General features: G+C 35.3%; 1 protein-coding gene across 2 annotated transcripts in view; it reads right to left on the bottom strand.

The window, feature by feature from the left end:
• Positions 1–315: 315 nt before the first annotated feature.
• LOC137394561 (L-seryl-tRNA(Sec) kinase-like) overlaps positions 316–21,352 on the bottom strand; it is a 100,859-nt gene continuing 79,822 nt past the window's right edge. For both annotated transcript variants that reach the window (XM_068081287.1, XM_068081288.1), the window contains 2 exons: positions 13,126–13,350; positions 316–752 (listed from right to left, as the gene is read on the bottom strand). In XM_068081287.1, the coding sequence (XP_067937388.1) occupies positions 13,157–13,350 (194 nt within the window). In that variant the 3' untranslated portion in view covers positions 316–752; positions 13,126–13,156. The remainder of the gene's footprint in view (positions 753–13,125; positions 13,351–21,352) is intronic.

The raw sequence follows: 21,352 nt of genomic DNA, 5'->3' as shown, positions 1-21,352 counted from the left end.
CCACTATATCTTTACACGCAGAGGTAGTGCTAGCTAGAGAAGATAAGCGAACAGTCCTGTTAGTCATAATTAGTAGCTTAAAAAACACATTAGCAAATTACTTCTAAATCGACATAACTTGAGTGTTTTAACGGCTTACGTTTTGTCGATTTTAATCTTGAAACATCCTGACAGTCAGATCACCTCAAACATCAAAAATAATTACAAATGATAGAAAAATATCGATAATTTCTCATAGAATCAACTGAAACTTTGTGAAGTTCATCTACAACAAACGAAGACCATTAGCAAATTGCTTTTAACATATAACCCTTTATTTATATATATTTACTGTTTGTACATTTTCATTTACATTACAAACTTGAAACTATGGCCACCTGTTGATAAACTAGGTCAAAACCTACAGAAAAACTAGGTCAGAACTTACAGACGCATCTCAAAAAATACATAAATACTGATTGTGTAACAATTCATGCCAAATATATCCCATCCAATCTTACAAAAGGCCCAACACTAAAACTGTCAACCTGGGATATTTCAACATAATTACCACAATAGAGACAGAGTAGTTTGCTATGGAATGTTGCCAAACTACACAAAAAATGTACAAGTTCTATGATAACACTGCGGCTGACAAGATATAGCAGGTGTCATGAAAGTTGTAACTAGATGAAGCCACCATCAAAGTTTTGGGACAGCGACTACGTTTCTCCATCTATCGTCATAGTTTCATGGAAACTGGAATGAGTGTCCTACAATTATTAAAAACTTAAGCTAAATATAAAAAGGAAATTAAACAAACTACGTTAGAAATATAAAGACTTGTTGTTCACTATTACATCCACGTCTACATGTATATATTTAGAGCTTCACGATATGGCGATTTATCTGTCTGGTGGCGATTCTGAAGGTAGACGATTTGAAAATCGCCAACATGTAAGAAGATATTACCAATCGTATAAACGATGCAATTGTATAATGGTAATTTACTGTATCTTACACCTGATGATTTTCAGAGTGAGCGATACTGGAACTAAAAGTCACGGGCTTTTTAGTCATATAATAGGCTCCTTCCATGGCCTTTTAAACACATGGGTATTCATGAAATAAATGTTTCTATTAATCACGAACACAAGCAGTTTCTTTCTAAGTTGAAATATACAAGAAGATATTAACAAAAATTTACAAGTTTTTTTACATAATAATAATATCGCGATATAGCTCGAATCGTCTATCTGCAATATGGAATCCTCTGGTGATTTTTGGAGACCATGAAACTCTAATCTACCTATTTTAGAGCATAGCAGAAGAAATGCTGCAAAGCTTTAGCTACCCAAGTGTTACTAATTCTCGAAATGATGTGCTGCAATTTCCTGAAACATGTTGATATTCGACTGCGAATATTCATACGATTAGTTATTGTCATGAATTTCGCCAAAGAAGACTGATAGACAATTCCATCTTACAAAATCAAGCGAAGGGAGAAAAAACTGCGTTTCAAAACCCATATATAACCTGCACCTGCCATCAGACTACCAGCTAAGCAGATCAACAGCACAAGTTGTACAATGACACTAATGAAAGATAAATAAACAAAACCAGGTGCAGTCACACTATAATCTATCTATTGGATGACAATAGCTTGTTTCAAATTGAACAAGTTCACTAACTGGTCATTCCGTTGACAAGAGGATGAAAAGATGATTGATCTATCAAAACTTAACACATAGTCTACAAATATCCTATAATTGTTAGCAAAGCGGCTGCGAGCCAGTTGACATGTACGTACAAAACACAATGAGCTTTCAACCTTTATTGCCATCTCGTGTCATACCCTGCCTATTACATAACAACGGCTGGCAGATCGCTTCGATGCTGGTGTATGATAATTAAATACATATTAGGAGAGAGATAAGCGGAACTCAGGCATATAATTTATGCTGGCAAAGTTTTTTTCACCTGTGTGCCACTAGGAAAAAGTTGACAGGCTGTTACAAGAGATGTCAAGCAGACTATTAAAACGATATCTGCATAAGTAAGCGGAGAGATCATCAATTCTTGTTTTAGATACATCTTCGTCTAGAGCTGATCAAGTGAATATCGTAGCAGAGATATTTTCCTGTTTAGTAATCTGTTGGTTGGTGTCCTTTAGATTCCTCTCTGTGGACTCTAGAGGGGTATAAGTGATGATGTTATGAAAAACTATTTATTGTGTAGTGAGGTCCCCAAAAAGCAATTGGTAGACCTGCGAGCATTCATAAACTTGGAGTTATTCTCTACACGCCCCTTTCACGACGAGTGACCTCTGAACATATCTAATAGAACTTTTCAGCATATACCAAAAGGGATTGCTGTAAGGCAGGTGCTCAGTGAATTTAAATTCGCTTCTCCTTGTCCGTCTTTTATGACTTGGCTTATTCAAATGTTCAAACGGAGTCGACTGCATGTTTATTGCAGCCTATGCAAAGACTATTAAATATAGATAATAAAAATGAAAGCCTAACTGAAAATGGGAAAATTCTGATGGACCGCTTCTCATCTGTAGGTTTGATAACAGTGTCTTTGATAAAAACCGCTGGATATTTGTCTATCAGAAAACTTATTTACATTTATTAAACCATCTGCTACATCCAGGAACTCGTACTAATACAAAAGAAAAACTAACAAATTTACCAGATTCGTGTTCATTTACCAAGGTTAGCTTTTAAAAACAAAATATGCACGATATAATATATGCACGATATAATATATACCATTGTCATTAATTTGTATAGCAACTCTATCTAAATATTAATATTGCTGCCTGCAGCATAACATACCAGTGAGCGTTTATTCATTTCAACGCTGGGTAGGCTCAACTTCCTCATTTCCGTTTTACCAGGTATGACAATGTTGCAAAGCAATTTATGGTATTACTAGCAGTAAATCCGGCGATACCCTAGATTATTCCCATTTTCAATCAGATAGTTCCGAGTTAGCCGCATGTGGGTGTTTAAGAAGCTTGTACTCAGGAAACAGATGGAGTTCTGATAAAAGACATTTTTAGTGACCTGGTGGAAGGTCCGGAGGGTGTGAAGTTTGGATAAGATCGGTCAGAAAATGTGGAAATCCATAGATTGGGACTAGACTAACAGACAGACAATGAGAAACTGGGATTTATTAATATACATGTAGATGTCATTGAGTAAAATGATCAATTATGTTCTGCTTTCTCTTAAAGATGAACTTTGCCCAAAACTTTAGTAGATTTTATCAGAAAATATCGGTATTTTTCTATCATTTGTGATTGTTTTTATTGTTTGAGGTGGTCACAAACTCAATGTGCCAGGATGTTTCAAGATTAAAATCGATAAAACTTGATCGCAGTTAAAGGTAAGGCCACACGTATCGTGCAATTTCAACTAATCTGGGAAATTCCATTCGTACGAAATTTCTGACCTGCCACACGGAGTTTCCCCACCACAGATTCGTACGAAACTAACTTTCAACTAGCCAATCAGAACGCGGTGATAAATTGAAGCCGATTCCGTTTCAATCATTTGCTTCAGTACAAACATGCGCAAAAGAAAACGACCTTCAACATTCAACTAACCTTTTCAACCGACCAATCAAACAACGATTCGTAGGAATTTCTGACGTTTCGTTCAATTCAGGATTCGTTCATCGTGCGCAACCAATGATGGACGAATTCGTCCAAATGTCAATTCGTACGAATCGTTTCGTCCAAAATTCGCCGATTTTGTGAGAATTTTGTCTCGGGTGGCCCTACCTTAAAACGGTCAGAAGAAAAATACGAGTGAAATGACATCACTAGTTGCTATAATTGCTATCAGTGCTATAGTTGCTATCAGTGCTATAGTTGCTATCATTGCTATAGTTGCTATCAATGCTATAGTCGATATCATTGCTATAGTTGCTATCATTGCTATAGTTGATATCATTGCTATAGTTGATATCGTTGCTATAGTTGTTATCATTGCTATAGTTGATATCATTGCTATAGTTGATATCATTGCTATAGTTGATATCATTGCTATAGTTGATATCATTGCTATAGTTGCTATCATTGCTATAGTTGATATCATTGCTATAGTTGATATCATTGCTATAGTTGTTATCATTGCTATAGTTGTTATCATTGCTATAGTTGATATCATTGCTATAGTGGATATCATTGCTATAGTTGCTATCATTGCTATAGTTGATATCATTGCTATAGTTGTTATCATTGCTACAGTTGCTATAGTTGATATCATTGCTATAGTTGATATCATTGCTATAGTTGTTATCATTGCTATAGTTGATATCATTGCTATAGTTGATATCATTGCTATAGTTGCTATCATTGCTATAGTTGATATCATTGCTATAGTTGTTATCATTGCTACAGTTGCTATAGTTGATATCATTGCTATAGTTGATATCGTTGCTATAGTTGATACAATTGCTATAGTTGATATCATTGCTATAGTTGATATCATTGCTATAGTTGTTATCATTGCTATAGTTGTTATCATTGCTATAGTTGCTATCATTGCTATAGTTGTTATCATTGCTATAGTTGTTATCATTGCTATAGTTGTTATCATTGCTATAGTTGTTATCATTGCTATAGTTGATATCATTGCTATAGTTGCTATCATTGCTATAGTTGATATCATTGCTATAGTTGTTATCATTGCTATAGTTGATATCATTGCTATAGTTGTTATCATTGCTATAGTTGCTATCATTGCTATAGTTGATATCATTGCTATAGTTGCTATCATTGCTATAGTTGATATCATTGCTATCAGTGCTATAGTTGATATCGTTGCTATAGTTGTTATCATTGCTATAGTTGATATCATTGCTATAGTTGATATCATTGCTATAGTTGATATCATTGCTATAGTTGTTATCATTGCTATAGTTGTTATCATTGCTATAGTTGTTATCATTGCTATAGTTGATATCATTGCTATAGTTGATATCATTGCTATAGTTGCTATCATTGCTATAGTTGATATCATTGCTATAGTTGTTATCATTGCTACAGTTGCTATAGTTGATATCATTGCTATAGTTGATATCATTGCTATAGTTGTTATCATTGCTATAGTTGATATCATTGCTATAGTTGATATCATTGCTATAGTTGCTATCATTGCTATAGTTGATATCATTGCTATAGTTGTTATCATTGCTACAGTTGCTATAGTTGATATCATTGCTATAGTTGATATCGTTGCTATAGTTGATACAATTGCTATAGTTGATATCATTGCTATAGTTGATATCATTGCTATAGTTGTTATCATTGCTATAGTTGTTATCATTGCTATAGTTGCTATCATTGCTATAGTTGTTATCATTGCTATAGTTGTTATCATTGCTATAGTTGTTATCATTGCTATAGTTGTTATCATTGCTATAGTTGTTATCATTGCTATAGTTGATATCATAGCTATAGTTGCTATCATTGCTATAGTTGATATCATTGCTATAGTTGTTATCATTGCTATAGTTGATATCATTGCTATAGTTGTTATCATTGCTATAGTTGCTATCATTGCTATAGTTGATATCATTGCTATAGTTGCTATCATTGCTATAGTTGATATCATTGCTATAGTTGCTATCATTGCTATAGTTGATATCATTGCTATAGTTGATACCAGCTATTGCGCTCAGTTTACTGCGTTACGTGTCTCTATTCTGTCAGTCTCTTTGCAATGATAGAGGTCATAATTGCACTTTCATTTCATCTGAGTGTTCAATCACATTAATATTGAAACATCCTGGCAGTCAGATCACCACAAACTTAAAAAACAATCGCAAATGATAGAAAAATACCAATACTTTCTGATAAAGTTGTATAAAATTTTGTGCAAATTCATATTCAAGACATTTAATCAATTAATTACAATATTTATTAAATAATTGAATATTTTAATAAATCATTGATCAATTGCAATTGTGATTAAGAGATCAAAAAGGCCATGCATTTTAATCTCTGTTTTCTAATAGTAGCCACCGATAATCTAACATTCTAACTAATGCTATCAAAGTATTTATTGCACAAAATTTGTTGAGAATAAGTCCTTACAACCAGTCATAACAACATCTACCAGCAATTGAAGCCACCCTAACTTGTTCTAAATGGTTTGACATTGGAATGGCGGACGCAATTGGACTCAACATAGTTTCATTAGCCCACATTAGCCCACTAAAGGCTGGTTCACACTATATAGCCGTTTGTCAGCGGTTTTCTTTCGGCGTTCATCGTTGATTATGTGAACCATGATCCGATGACATCGACGAAGCATCGACGAGGACACGTCGGGAAAGTTTGCAGCTGTCAAACTTTCCCTCAAATTTGAACCATTTCGGCGATGGTAATTCGCAGTCGCGGATGGAGAGATTTATTTATATCCGTCTATACTAGTCGCTGCGGGACTAGTTTTTGATTCCATCACGGAAAACAAAAACGTTTCTTCGCGCAGATTTAAGAAAAGAAATGGTAACATTACGCCATGGAGTATTTCTTGATGCAAACGCAGATGGGTTTGTGATAGTGTGCACGTCGTTATCATCGACAATCACCGAAGTATTGTGGTATCAACGCCGAGATACGGCGAGATAGTCTGAACCAGCCTTAACCGAATCCGTAATCATATGAAGTACAATGAAAAGGCGATTGCTGAGAAGTTCCATGTAAAAAGAGACAGCACAGTCAGCAGTACAACTCATTTCTCTCAAAATACAACTTTGAGTTGAGCTATAACATTCTAGTCGTGTTTTTCAAAGTATAACTCTTTAAGCAATGAACGAATGCAATATTTTTATTAGAAGTTCATCTGATACTCAAAACTGAGGATGTTTAAACCATTAATCCGTCTCGGAAACAACACAATCAGCATAACAAGCTCCGCCCATAAATATGTGACGAAACATAGCTTTTTCAGGAATGGAAGTTAGGATGTTTAGTCCGATATAGAATAATAGAGATGGGTGTCTTAAATCCATTACTATCTAAATCCATTACTATCCAGCCTGTAAATAATTTCAGCCTTTTATGAAAGGTATATAAACTGTTTGAAATTGCTCGTAGCTTGTTACATGATGTTTAAATAGGCTGAACGCCGAGAAAAATGAGTTCAAAAAGCGCAGTTTTATCGCAAGCTAGCGTCGTTATCGCGCTTTTTTGAGCTCATTTTAAAATATGAAATGTTAAATAGCTTATCTACCTTTCAGAAATGACTGATATTATTTTTAAGGCTGAATTTAGATAATAATGTATTTTAAAACACCCATCTCTATTATTCTAAATCGGTCTAAATATCCCTAACTTCCGCTCCTAAAAAGCTAGGTTACGTCACGTATTTATGGGCGGAGCTTGTTGTGCTGATCGCGTTGTTTTCGAGACCGATATTAAAACGCTGTAAAAAGCCTTCATTACTCTGAAAGTTAGCGGACCAATCTTTATTTTGAGTACAAAATCGGAGTCAATGTGTCTGATTTACCTAGCATATACGATGAAAGTTGTACGTGACAGTTATGGTTTAAGGATGAACTGAGGCAAACTTTTAGTAGATTTTATCAGAAAGTATCGATATTTTTTTATCATTTACAATTGTTTTAATGTTTGAGGTGATCTGACTGCCAGGATGTTACAAGATTAAAATCAACAAAACTTCATCCCATTAAAATGCTCATAAAAAACATGCAGAATTACGCCACTAGTTGTGATCGTTACAATAGTCGATATCAACTATTCTAAATGCAGCGTTACGTGTCCCTATCCTGCTGGTCTCTTTGCAACTATAGATGTTATTACTGTGCTTTTGCTTGACTCGAGTGTTTTAACTCGGATGTTTTGTCGATTTTACTTTTGAAAGACCGTGGTAACCAGACCATCCCGAACATCAAAAACTGCCGTAAATGAGAAAAAACTACCGATACTTTCTGATAAAATCAACTAGAATTTTTCGTAAGTTCATCTTTAATTGCCTCATTATGGCCGCTCTAATGGGACATGCCAAACATTCATCACATACTATCTAAGCGTTGTTTGTCAGACATGGAGAATACATTGTATATTAACTGAGGGAGACAAATCCCTACAGAAATACGACACTGATAATATTTGTGGAGAGACAAAAGAAAACATCATTGATTGAAAAGTTTCAAGATGGAATTGTGCAAGCACTAAATAATCGTATTATAATCGTATGTGTGTTATGATAGTACGATAGTACGATAGTATGATAGTACAATTGATCGGTAAATATGGAAACGTGTTTTGAATTATATAATTTATTTACAGCTGTCGAAGTGCGGACAGAACGAGACCGAGTTAAACAGAAACGTACGGATTATTCACCAAGACTTACGCTACGGTCTAACGGGCAAGCAGGACAAATATGACAGAGTATTTAAAGATTCCTGACCACAAACAGATGCAGTGACTAAACAGTTAATTTTTCAGGTTTGTATCCTGTTTCACAAGCAGATGGTAAAAACAGCTGAAACTGTGACAAGCAACCAGTTTTTACATATAATCCGTCAATATAAGCTCAGCTTATCTATTTATAGCTATATACATAAATATACAAATGTACCGCTATATATGAGAATATATAGTAATGAAGTGTTTTACCTAAAGTTACAATCTGTTTTACTGATTTTAACTTTCTCTGGTTTTATATCATTGAGCACTCTGCTTGGATTTTACGCTTTTACTCAAGAATATTTTTGTATACACATGTATATATAAGAATATATATATATATATATTATTCGTAACTATATGTATATCTATATACATGTATATGCATATAAATAACTGTATATACATCATGTACATACATACATATATGTTTGAGATCCGAGACGAACAAATCTCAACTTTTTGTGTCGAGAACCGAAGTTCCACTGTACATGTATATATATACAGCTATGCTTGCTGGCTATGTGTATATATATATATATATATACACATAGCCAGCAATGAAAAAGAGAAAGTGGAGCAATGGGACTGAAAAGGTGTGATGAACAGTAATGCCAGAAGCTATTAGAGCATTGGGTGTGATAACACCGCAAATGTAGCTTGACCAAATACCGGCAACAGTCAACACAAGTTAGTTGTAGGAAAGCACGCTATTAGGAACCGCTAAGATCTTGACGCGAGTGCCCAAACTCCCAGGCCTCTGGTTGGAGACCCAATCTGGAGTCGACATTACCACCCCACGCTAACCAGGGTACGGACTAAGCGGGGTAAGGGAACAATTTTATATTGACAAAAAAGCAGAATTTTATATGAAAGAGTAGACATGTTTAATCAAGTCATCTGTGTCTACAGTAAACCACATATAGCAGCTGGTAATAAATGACTGGCACTCATGTGACATGCTTGAAAATTCATGCTTATGACAGAAATTGACGAGCAAGTTAATCAAACTATGCAAATTTTTCAGTTTTCCTTCCGCATACAGACGCAGTTTCCATTGCTGTTGACAAGCGATCATATGACTATTATATCAGCATCAGCCTTCTGCTAACTACCAACAGTCTTACAGTGTGTTAGAAATATTCTAAATTCCTATAGAACACTGTAATAACAACAGCTTGACCAACCTTTTGAGCAAGTTAAAAAATAAAATTATTTCTAGGAAAGAATTGTAGTTGCCTTCTAAGAATGATCAAATGAGCTGTGAGTAGTAATCGGCAAGGTCAAGGAGTTGTATACATAAAAAGCAGTCATCTGGAATCCAGTAATGTATATGAAACACTAGCCTGTCTTGACAAACTGTTGTTTTTGCGGAGTTGTCCCCCGTCGAGCGGGCGAGCAACACAAAAGCTTGTCACAAGACATACTGCACCTGATGCATCAGCTGCACTTATAGGGAGTTGTTCTCTTCCGTCTATGCAGCTTGGTTGCGATGTTATGTCGGTCGCTCCATTGGTAATCATAACGGATTTCGCGCAAAAATTTATGTATAAAAAAATAAAATTACAGCATTTAAACAAAGACTGTTGGTTGTTTACAACTCTGTTGTAAACTTTAGTAGAACTTGAGAATAAAATAAATTGAAAATAAAATCCATACGAACAAATAAAACTGACTGATAAAAAAATAGAAATTAAACTGACTGAGCATACAAATAACGAGATGTTTAGTCGCTGTTGTTGCCTAAGTTCTCAAGTTTTACTAAAGTTTACCGCAGAGACTGGTCGCTGGTTAAACGTTGTAATCTTTTTTTTTTAGATAAATTTTTGCGTGAAATCTGTTATGATTGCCAATGGAGCGATCAACATAACATCGCAACCAAGCCGCATAGACGGAAGAGAACAACTCCCTATAAGTGCAGCTGATGCATCAGGTGCAGTACGTCTTGTGACAAGCTGTTGTGTTGCTCGCCCGCTCGACGGGGGACAACTCCGCAAAAACAACATTTTGTCAAGACGGGCTAATGAAACACAGATTACCTGGTGTCTCATAATCTGTGTTTCCTATACATTACTGTATATGAAACAGTAATCATGTAACAGTAATCATGTTGTCATGTCATGTGATTCACTGGTGTCGTGCTGGTAGCATGATCATCAGCATCAACTACTAATAACTGTTTAAACTAGCTGGTAGATACAGAACTCCTGCGATCACACAACAAATTCCAGGGTTCTTATCAATCAACTGCATGAGCGGTCAATTAGTTAAATCTATGGCCATGTTTTAAGGTTTCTTATGGCTTCTGTTTTTAGAGTTCCTAATACCACTTCGGGTTGAACAATCACAATAGAGCTCTGGTTTTAACACTGTGCACGATATCTCTTATTTTCATCCATCAAGACATTCATATAGGTTTGGTAACTTCTCAAAAACAAACAGAATCAGCCTATAGAGGGCATTCTGAGTAAACACTAGCCTGTGTAACAACCACTTTGCCTCTATGCATTCTAAAAACCACCACTAGAGTAACAATAGCAGCTAAGGCTACAAGTTTATGACGAGACTACGCAACGCTGTTTCAGAGAGATATTTACCGAAACAAGGCATAGACATAACGCAGACACAGTGCATAGCGCTGAGTCTATAAACCTAATAACGTTTGCTTTAGCTGTATATTCTATAACGTAATAGCCGCCTGCTCAAAGAGAGAAATTGAGAAGATAAACACCAAGCTTATCAAGAATAACAGGACTGAGAGTTCAGAGAGGCACTTGAGTGCTTTTTCACTAGTCATTTAGTTGTTATGTCATTAGTGTCAGATGGCAGCCTCCTGAGTCAGCGCAACAGTATTTATAGACAGTCCATAGCACACACGTGCGTATTCTAGCCTGGCATGCGTCGTTCAATGAGCCATGTGAGGAGGATGTTCAAACTCAACTTTCAGAACGTCGGACTCGCATTAAAATGGGTGACCAGCAAGTGGTTGACAATGAGTGAGAAAAGAAAATGGTGTGTGCTAGTGTGGGACACGAGTACTTCTTGGTCAACGAGTTTAGACTCCGCCCCTTCCGTTCGAGTTTTTCGAGTAACTGGTAGTGCTTGGCGCGAGTACTTCTTGGCCAACGGGTTTTTCGGGTGTCGAGTTTGTTGATACGGGTTTTATGTCTAACATTTCTAAACATCAGACATATCTTAAAACTTACAATACAATTATAATTCTATTCAAATTATTTAATACTTTTTACTATTTTCTATTGATCGATATTCGTGCTCGCAGCGTTAACAGACGGTTGTTAGACAGTGCTTAGAGCGCAAGGAGCAATAGACCGAGTTTTTGTCCACTCTATTCGATGGATTCGTGTACCAAAATCTGAACTCACAAGTCAAAACCCGAACCCGCAAGATCGAAATTTCTATTACCTGAAACTCGAGAGAAGATAAACCCGCGAGTTCAACAAGTTTTATTACCCGTGCCCAGCACTAGTGCGTGCGTCGGTGCTCTTTACAGTAAATGGAAGCTTCGCTAGTTTTCATCTATAATTATAAGTATAGGCAAGGGTTTCCAGTTGCCGTAAGAAATAGTAAAAATGACTTTGCTTCATTGTTGTAATGTAAATAATATAATAAATAATATTGTAATATAAATTGATCTAAGACGTGTTGATCTGTGGTTTACACAATTTGCTAAACCCCACAGTTCTCAGACTAAAAATTAAGTGAAATATTTAATGTTTGACTTTAATATATTATATTTTTATATTATTCCACGAGTTTACGCTACCGCATCATAACACCACCTATTATGATGTTTCAGGCTTCATAGCTCTGGTGCGCTTAACAAGCTGCTTCAAATTTGGAAAGAGCTAATAAAAAATTGCTCCAAGGTCACATGACCTGTTATAAACCAATCAAATTTGGCATCATTATGTAGCTAAAAGATTACTCTTTCTAGCTTTAGTAAAATTGTTCCACTTTTATACCAACTAGTACATTATTAATACTAGTAGACTTGCCAGTCTCATGCACTGTGAGAGATCATCATGAGTAATCAGTATATGGAGAATTAACCCAAAAAGTGCAAAGGCTTTCGAGTGGTGTATTAATACAGTGCTTGCTTTTTGAATCTGATGCCCTGAGTTCAATTCACATGCAAGGAAACTTTTTTCCTATAGCTCTTAGCGTCGCTTCTAACAGCAAATGGACACTGCTCTATTTATAGTATAGATTATAGTACAGATTATAGTATAGATCATAGTATAGATTATAGTATAAATTATAGTATAGGTCATAGTATAGATCATAGTATAGATCATAGTATAGATCATAGTATAGATTATAGTATAGATTATAATATAGATTATAGTACAGATTATAGTATAGATCATAGTATAGATTATAGTATAGATTATAGTATAGATTATAGTATAGATCATAGTGTAGATTATAGTATAGATTATAGTATAGATTATAGTATAGATTATCGTATAGATTATAGTATAGATCATAGTATAGATTACAGTATAGACCTATGGCAGGTTTACAAAACTGTTACATAAATGTCAAAAGGGTACTTGTGAGGCTAAATTTATAGGCCTATGTGGATCATAGCTAGCAAACATGCCCTAATTACCAGATTGGCCAATGATCTGCCCTCATGTTCTATTTAACAATAATAATAGTAAGTTTCCAACCTTTTCCTGTTCAGTTTTGATTTTGGCCGATTCAATGGCCGTGCAGTTGAGTAAGAAACAAGGTTTCAATATACCGATAGAGAGCGGACTCAGGATTCCTACAGGGAAGAGGTGAACTCTCAGACAGCAGGTCAGAAAGTTCGGCTGCGTGTGCTCTTAAGTAGTTTAAGAGAGACTTGCGGCAGCGGTTAGTTTGAGCGGCGACTTCTTTCACTAACGAGCCTCCTGTGTATAACAAAGAGTGAGATGAGACAATCTTATCTAATTTACTCTAAATATTATTATCAATTTTTTTAATACTTTGTTAGCTATAATTTCTGTTTAAACAGAACTTTTTTTAAATTATGCCATAGAAGAATCCTAAACACCAATCAATTAGTTAGTCAATCAAATCAAATAAATGATTTAACATATAGCATTTAAAATACCTTTTTCCGTTAAGTGGGAGAATAAAAATTAATAAAAATCACTAGTTATACATGAACTAACAGGACAACATAATATAAACCTGATGATTCAACATTGCTCATTTGTAACAATCCAGGCTTTGAATCAAATTTTGACAAAACATGCCAAGTTCGAAAGGGAAAACTAAACCATTTTAGAGATGAATAATTTTATTGATTTCACAAAGAATGACAAAGCTTTTGGCATAAAGTAACACATTTGAATGACTCAGAAGCTTGAAAACTTAAGCACGTACAAAAGCAGTACAGCTTGATATGCAAATTGACTGATTTTCAATATTCGCACATAACTATGTAGTGAGCTGACACGGGATGACAGGTTGCTCACTCATTTAAGCAATCTGTAGCAGAAAGCATTTTAGGCGGAGAGTGAGGTCTGAGAAATATTACAAAACTTGAACATAGATTAACTCCAATTGTTTAGCTATTCCAGCCTGCCTTTTGAATTAATACCAAGTGTGGTTTCTGGGAAAATAAGTTTTTTTAATATGTGGAGACACCCAATAGGCTCAGACCACAAAGTTTCTACTCCAGTTTAACTGTTTATCGTAGCTAAGTCCTCACCATCAACAGTTAAACACCTGAAAAAGATCTGTGGACTAAATAGACACAGTTTAGCCGTTGAACGCTGCACTATAATCAGCGATTGACCAAGGTGTACTTCGGACACAAAATTGTTTAAAGGAAATATTTGATTAGATACATAAACTGAAAAAAAGAAACGATTTGAAAATCGCCGCCATTTAAAAAATATCTTCAATCGTATAAACGATAAATTGGTGTAATGACGATTTATCTCCCACCTGGTGATTTTCAGAGTGAGCGATACTGGAACTAAAATCCACGGACCTTCTAGTCTTATAATAGGCTCATATCATGACCTTCCACACCATTCATAAAATAAATGTTTTTAATTATCATGAACATAAAACTGTTTCTTTTCAAGTTAAAATATAAACACGAGTACACACAAAAAATTGCAAGGTTTTTTTACATAATAATATTGCAATATATAATATAATATCATCTATTTGCAATACCGAATCGAATGTGTGAACATACATGGCTAGCATACAACTACTCCATTTGTTACCATCAGTGAGTTGGTCAAATAAATGACTACACTTCTTTGATGTGATGACAGAAGTCATGCATATATATATATATATATGCATATATATATTTATATATATATATGCACAAACGTGAATATATATGTGCATGATATATATACTGTATATCGAACGTTCCATCGTCGACTTATCACACGGCATTTCAAGGTGTGCACAATTCCAAGTTTCCAACCTTTGTACACTCGAAACAGTGATGGCCTTTATATGAAACTCTTGGTTACATTAAGTGAACTTCAGGTGACTTTCGAATTTAGAATCTACTTGCGTCAGCATCAGATGAGGCGACACAATTATCTATTTCAATTATCAACAACCAATTGTTCAATAATCTATTTTTGACTGATAAGAGTATATATATGAAAGTTCTACGAGGAGATTAAATCTTTATGCAATTTTAAAGAAAATAATACGACGATGATAATGATGATGATAATGACGATGATAATTACGGAAAGATCACAAAACTAAATGATTGATTTGTAGTCAAAACCTAAAAGTAGACCGAACTAAACTAAAATTCTAAAAACCACAACCAGAAAGCCCACAAAACCAGAACCTATTTTAAAGCATTCACACAATCCCACAGAATAACCATACTACACCTGCTAATACTTTATGAAATGACAGATATTTTGTCCTACGCTTCAATGAGCTCGTAAAAAAGGGGCAAACAAAACAAGCCGACACTTGACTTTGTAAGCTAATGCTTATGAAACTAAATTACCACAAAATATCTCGAGGCAGGACTGGCCTCTCTCTCGTCTCCATCATAACAAGACTATAGCATTCTTTGTCAGCCTCAACTGATTCACAAATACTTCAACTTTAAACAAACAAAATATTTAGTTCCAATCTGATGGACTGCCAGACCACAAGGATGCTATATAAGCTGCGAGAAACACTGTCACGGGATTTAAATCGGCAGCCATCTGTGGTTCATCTGAGAAATGAGCATGTTATTAACGATGGCAGCTTGCAACACAAATTCCAAAAAGAAATACAGTAATGATGGCCGCCGACATATTTTATGTACTTCCTGTTATCTCTGAGAGACCCTGCGCCATGTTTGCCTAGAGCCGTCTATGAACACAATGACTACCCATCATTATATTATTCATCAAAAGTCCTCAGTGATACTTGACTCAGATCCTCCAGACAATAGAGTCTGTCAACTCAACTCTTACTTGTGAAATCATCTTCATTCATTTCCTTCTGGCCAGGCCATGAAGCAAGAATGTTTTTCTAGACTTTTTGCATAGGGGAGGGGGGAGGGTTGTGCTGGTGATGCAAATTGCAAATAATGAGTTTTAAATAAACTTCCGCGTTTGTTACACAAAAGCAATGCACTTGCAATTTGTTACTATAAATAGAAAGTCGACCAAACACTGCCGAAATGAACAACCGAAACAAACAATTCCATGAGTTTTCTGTTTAAAAACCAGTAAAAGTTGTTTTATCTTGCAATCACCGATACTTTTGTCTTTTTTAGCTGTTCAACTGACTTTCAACCTTTGAAAGTACGACCCTATTCGCAGACTATCAATCAATCAATCAATCAGGAGGCAGCAACTCCGAGATGGTTAGATTGCCAGGCAGTGCCCTTCAACACCAATAACCTTGGCAGCAGATGCACACTTCTGAGCATAGCCACCCAGACTGTCATGTGATGATGAGAACAGCAGACAACTACCCCTACATGAGATGGCAGTTTCCATAGCTGACGCAACCATTGGCAGCATCCTGTCAACTCAGCTGATAGCCAGTTATTAATGTGCCAGCCATGTACTGGCACAGATATGTGGACCAGCCCTTGTTGGTATGCTAATTGTTTTAGTGACTAGAAAAGCAGTCATGCTGGTTTAATGATGCAGTAAAAGTGGACAAATCCTAATCAATGGCAATCAACTGGTAACTAAAAACTAAATGTAATGGAGACAGCGAAATTCATGCTTTGTTCCAATGAATTGTAGCAGGTTGTGCGTCAAAAAGCAAATGAAACATCAATTTACACTGTAGAGCGCCGAGGTTCACTGATTTGTGATTTGCATACTACTTCCGTATGACTGAAGATCAATCTAGAGGCATGAAAGGAACGATCAACGAGGCACGTTGCCGATGGTGTTCTAAAATAATTAGCCAGTTTTGTTTGACACATTTGGCTACGTGTGATACTCTAGTCAGCTTACCTTTTATACCATTACAGAGAAAATCAAAATAATTTTAGAGTTCACTGCTAATCATTGATGATGATAGGTAATGGGGAAAATCATTAATGATAGAACTTTGGCAACTGAGCGATATCAAGTTTCTATCAAATCAAATTAAAGATAAACTTACGCAAGATTTCAGTAGATTTTATCTGAAAGTGTATTTTTCTATTATTTGATTGTTTTTGATGTTTAGGATGATCTGACTGCCAGGATGTTTCAAGATTAAAATCAGCAAAACTTGATCGTGGTTAAAATGCTCAGATTCAAGAAAGCACAAATATGTCAGCTATAGTTGCAAAGAATGCACTTCAACTCAATAGCCGATATCAATAACAAGAGAGATCTACAGCCAAGCAATTAGCGATGTCATTTCGGGCATGTATTTTTCTTCTCAGCATTTTAACCACGATCTAGTTCTGCTGATTTTATTCTTGAAACATCCTGGCAGTCAGATCATCTCAAACATCAAAAACAATTGCAAATTATAGAAAAATACCAACACTTTCAGATAAAATCTACTTAAATGTTGTGCAATTTTATCTCTACTATCATATTCTATCAAATCTATTATATTTCATATTAAAAGATTTAACGGCTGATTCATTTTGAGGAAAATCTTTTTTCCCGATATCAACTAAGTTTAAAACTGGAAAGTCCAAAGCTTATTTCCTAAATACACAAATCTAATATAATCACTTGGAATTATTGAATACGCAGTATACTTTCCAATAAATAACCGAACGCTTACCTTTCAACACACTCTTTCAATGTATCCTAAAAAGGTTTTACTGGAGGGATTTGTTAACAGGTCATCAATATAGCTATTATCATGTGAGCCACATGTGGCTGCAAGAAGCATGAAAAAACAACTCCAAGTTTATGAATACTCGTAAGACTCACAAATGCTTATTGCGTACCCCAAGCTAGATAGTTTTATGATATTTTGTCACTAGTACCCTTCCAGGGAACGTGCAGAGAATCCAGAGGTGCCCAATAGATGAAAAAGGTTCACAATTGTACTAATAACTCCTGCAAATACATTGAATATTTGTAATAGAGTTACCTGCACATAAAGAGCTGAAAGCTAATATTCTACATATGCAACTTTAAGGGAAACGTGAAGAGGGCACAACTCATTAGAAGACAAGCAACTCTTTTTTATCTGAAATAATTTTCTTAAGGAACCATTTGTAATCATTTAGCGTGAACTGGTTTGCAGGTGTATACCATTCTATTCGCATTGATAATCACAACCAAAATGGTGTTTTTCATTACATACAATATTATTATCAATTTTTTTAATACTTTGTTAACTATAATTTCAATTTAAATAAATTTTTTTTTAATTTACGCCATACAAAACTGCTAAAAAATAATTTTTTCCTTTCAAATAATAGAAAGAAAAATAAAAAAAACATGAGAAGACAGAAATCGGGAATTATTAAGCGAGTTGAATAAGCATGTTTTGAAGGTTGGCAATCTAATAGCACTGTAACAGATCATTATCAAACACAAATTATTATCATTGCAATTATGCAACTGACTACCTACTTCGCTAACTCAATGAGCTGGATGCCATAGACAATGTCTTATTTGTAAAGAAAACGGAGCCCTACAACAACCATCACATTTTCTAAAAACATATAGATATGTAATGTTCACTATTGCATGCTGCTACTGCAATAGTGAACATATCAGCAAAGCATGTATTACTTGAATTTTTGTTTTGATTTTATCCAACATGTTCAAAGAGTAACAAACGAACAGAATGTTCTATTGTTAGATGTGATGGAAATGTGAAAATAGCACTTTTTCAATCTTTCCCTATATATGAAGCATTGTGTAAGCAGCAGACAAATGTAGTCGGTAGCAATTGAACACACAAATGCATGAGAGAGAGCAGGGAAAACAAATCTAAAGCTGATTTCGATAAACATCGTAAAACCTTTATTTGAATGCCATGGCGTTGTTTTTTTCAACCCTTCCATAGTAGTGGTGTTTAATTAGAGGTAGAATTTAAGGAAAGGGTGGCACGGTATTTTTTGAGCAACTCGTCAGAATTTTGGAATGATAAATTTAACCGTTTTACGGGCGAAGCCATACTAATTTCGCCTATATTTAATATAGGCGTATCGACATTAATGCTGTCTGTCGGAGCCTCAGCATTTTTGCTAAATTATTTTTCATATACACCGAAGTATCAGACCGAGTTATACAAGGAACAACTTTGATTATAAAATATTAGCTTGGTGCTGTTATTAAGTATTGCGATGGTGTCACTTTCAAAGTTTTAAAGAAAAAACCATTAAAGATTTGGAGTTAGAAAGCGGACATAACATTTTGAATTTATAAAGACGGCTTTAATGGTTAAAAATTAGAATATGCCATAACAATGGCTGCTATTACAAAATACAGTGTTCCTGAAGAGTATTCTCATCATTCATCAAAATGCTTTAAGTCTTCAGGGACGATTGCAAACTACATTATGGACAAATCTGAAAACAATGGATCGAAGTTAGACCTTAGTGACTTTGAATCGGAGCATAGTTCTGATGATTGTGACGATTGATCTTCTCATGTATATTGTCGCTAAAATCATGGCAACCACTACAGCAACGACGAAAGAATTAATTGTTGTATGTAACCGAACCATGATTAGTAATATTTTGTAAACACTTCTACCGATCACCTGCTATTATAAATTCGTAAAGACCAAAAAATGTCAAATGGTATTGGTCAAATAGAGGTGGCATTCAATTTTTCAACCTTTCTTCTATAGTGGCGTTCTATTACAGGTGATGTTCAAATAAAGGTGGCATTCAAATGATGGTTTTATGGTAAAATATGAAACGTTATTACTGTATAAAGTTTGTACTTTCGTGTGCTTCTCGTGCACTTTCTTATTATCAGTTTCAACCATGTATTGTATTCATGTCTACGAAGAGCGATGAACTCAACAGAGACACCATGTATTGTATTCATGTCTACGAAGAGCAATGAACTCAACAGAGACACTGCACATTTACAGCGACATCCCTGCAGCATCAAGCCACGGCTGATCAGACCTTATGTAAAAATAGAGCAAAACCAACAAATGATGGCAATTGACAAATGGAAGTTAGTAGACATGTTTAAGCATGACAGAAAGGGTCAAGTGTTTTTGTGTACTTGCTTGCTTAAATACTTGAGCACAGAATTTACTATACGTGTATTGTGTTCCATTCAATCAATATGTTTCTATAAAGCGCTTAATCCACAAGTTTGTCGACATCTGCAAGACGGAAAGATGACAAGATGGAAGTCAAGCGAGTTTTATTAATCGCAGATTTTTACCGAATGTTTCATGCTTGTAAAAGATGGAAATGCTGCGAAAGGAAATGCCGCACAAGCAGATCTATCGCAAACATTTTTCACACTTCAGTCATGCGCACGTGGATTAGAGCAGTTCCAAAATAGAAATCCTAATCTTTATTAACAAAGCGCCGGCTTTAATTCGAAACATGCGAATGTCGATTAAGATATCGTATGGTAACTCAATGTGCGCACAACTCCAAATCCGCATAATTTATGTCACGAAAACATATTGAACGTAACAAACTAGAGAGCAAATGTGCCACAACTGATTTACTATTCTTAACTCGATTGACAATTAAGTGAAATGACAAGCTTGGCAGGTAGATATCGGTGTCAAGTCTAAAAGATGGGTATAGCCAATAAGACATTAAAACAGATACAGTCAAACATGGATAACTCGTCCACGGATAGCTCGAACACATGGTTAATTCGAACATTTCCTTTGGTCCGTTCCCACGTAATGATAAATTGCTATAGATAACTCGAACTCAACACTGTTAATTCGAACTGTTTTTTTGCCCAACGGCTACCGAAACGGTTGTTATCGCTTTAGAAAATCACTTTATTCAAAGCCATAGAGGTAAACTTCATCTTTTCGTAATTCATAAGTGTCGTTATTACCACCATCGGCAAAATATTTTTGTCAACGACTTTTCTAAAAGTTTGGTGAAATTTGATTTATACTGCGATACGATGAATAGCACGGGCTAGCTGGGTCACGCGTGCAAGGATTTTCGCCACGCACATACAAAACAAAAATCGCATGTTGTTTTTGTTTTGTATGTGCGTGGCGAAAATCCTTGAGTGCGTGGCGTAACCCAGCTAGCCCGTGATGAATAGTTTTCCGACGTTGATTCCGTGTTGAATCAACGTCGGAATGTTGAATATTTAAATCGTCTTAAAAATTCTTGTAATTAAACGTATACGTTGTCTGAGCTACAAAAAAACTATTCATCGTTTGACCTAAACACAGAATACGTGTGTACATTCAATAAGTATCTATTAAAAAAGCGTGAGTGATATAGAATGTACCATAAAACCTCGTAAAACTTCTAATTGAACT

This window comes from Watersipora subatra, chromosome 4 (genome assembly GCF_963576615.1).
Source record: "Watersipora subatra chromosome 4, tzWatSuba1.1, whole genome shotgun sequence".
NCBI lineage: Eukaryota > Metazoa > Bryozoa > Gymnolaemata > Cheilostomatida > Watersiporidae > Watersipora > Watersipora subatra.
This window is presented reverse-complemented; position numbering and strand designations above follow the sequence as displayed.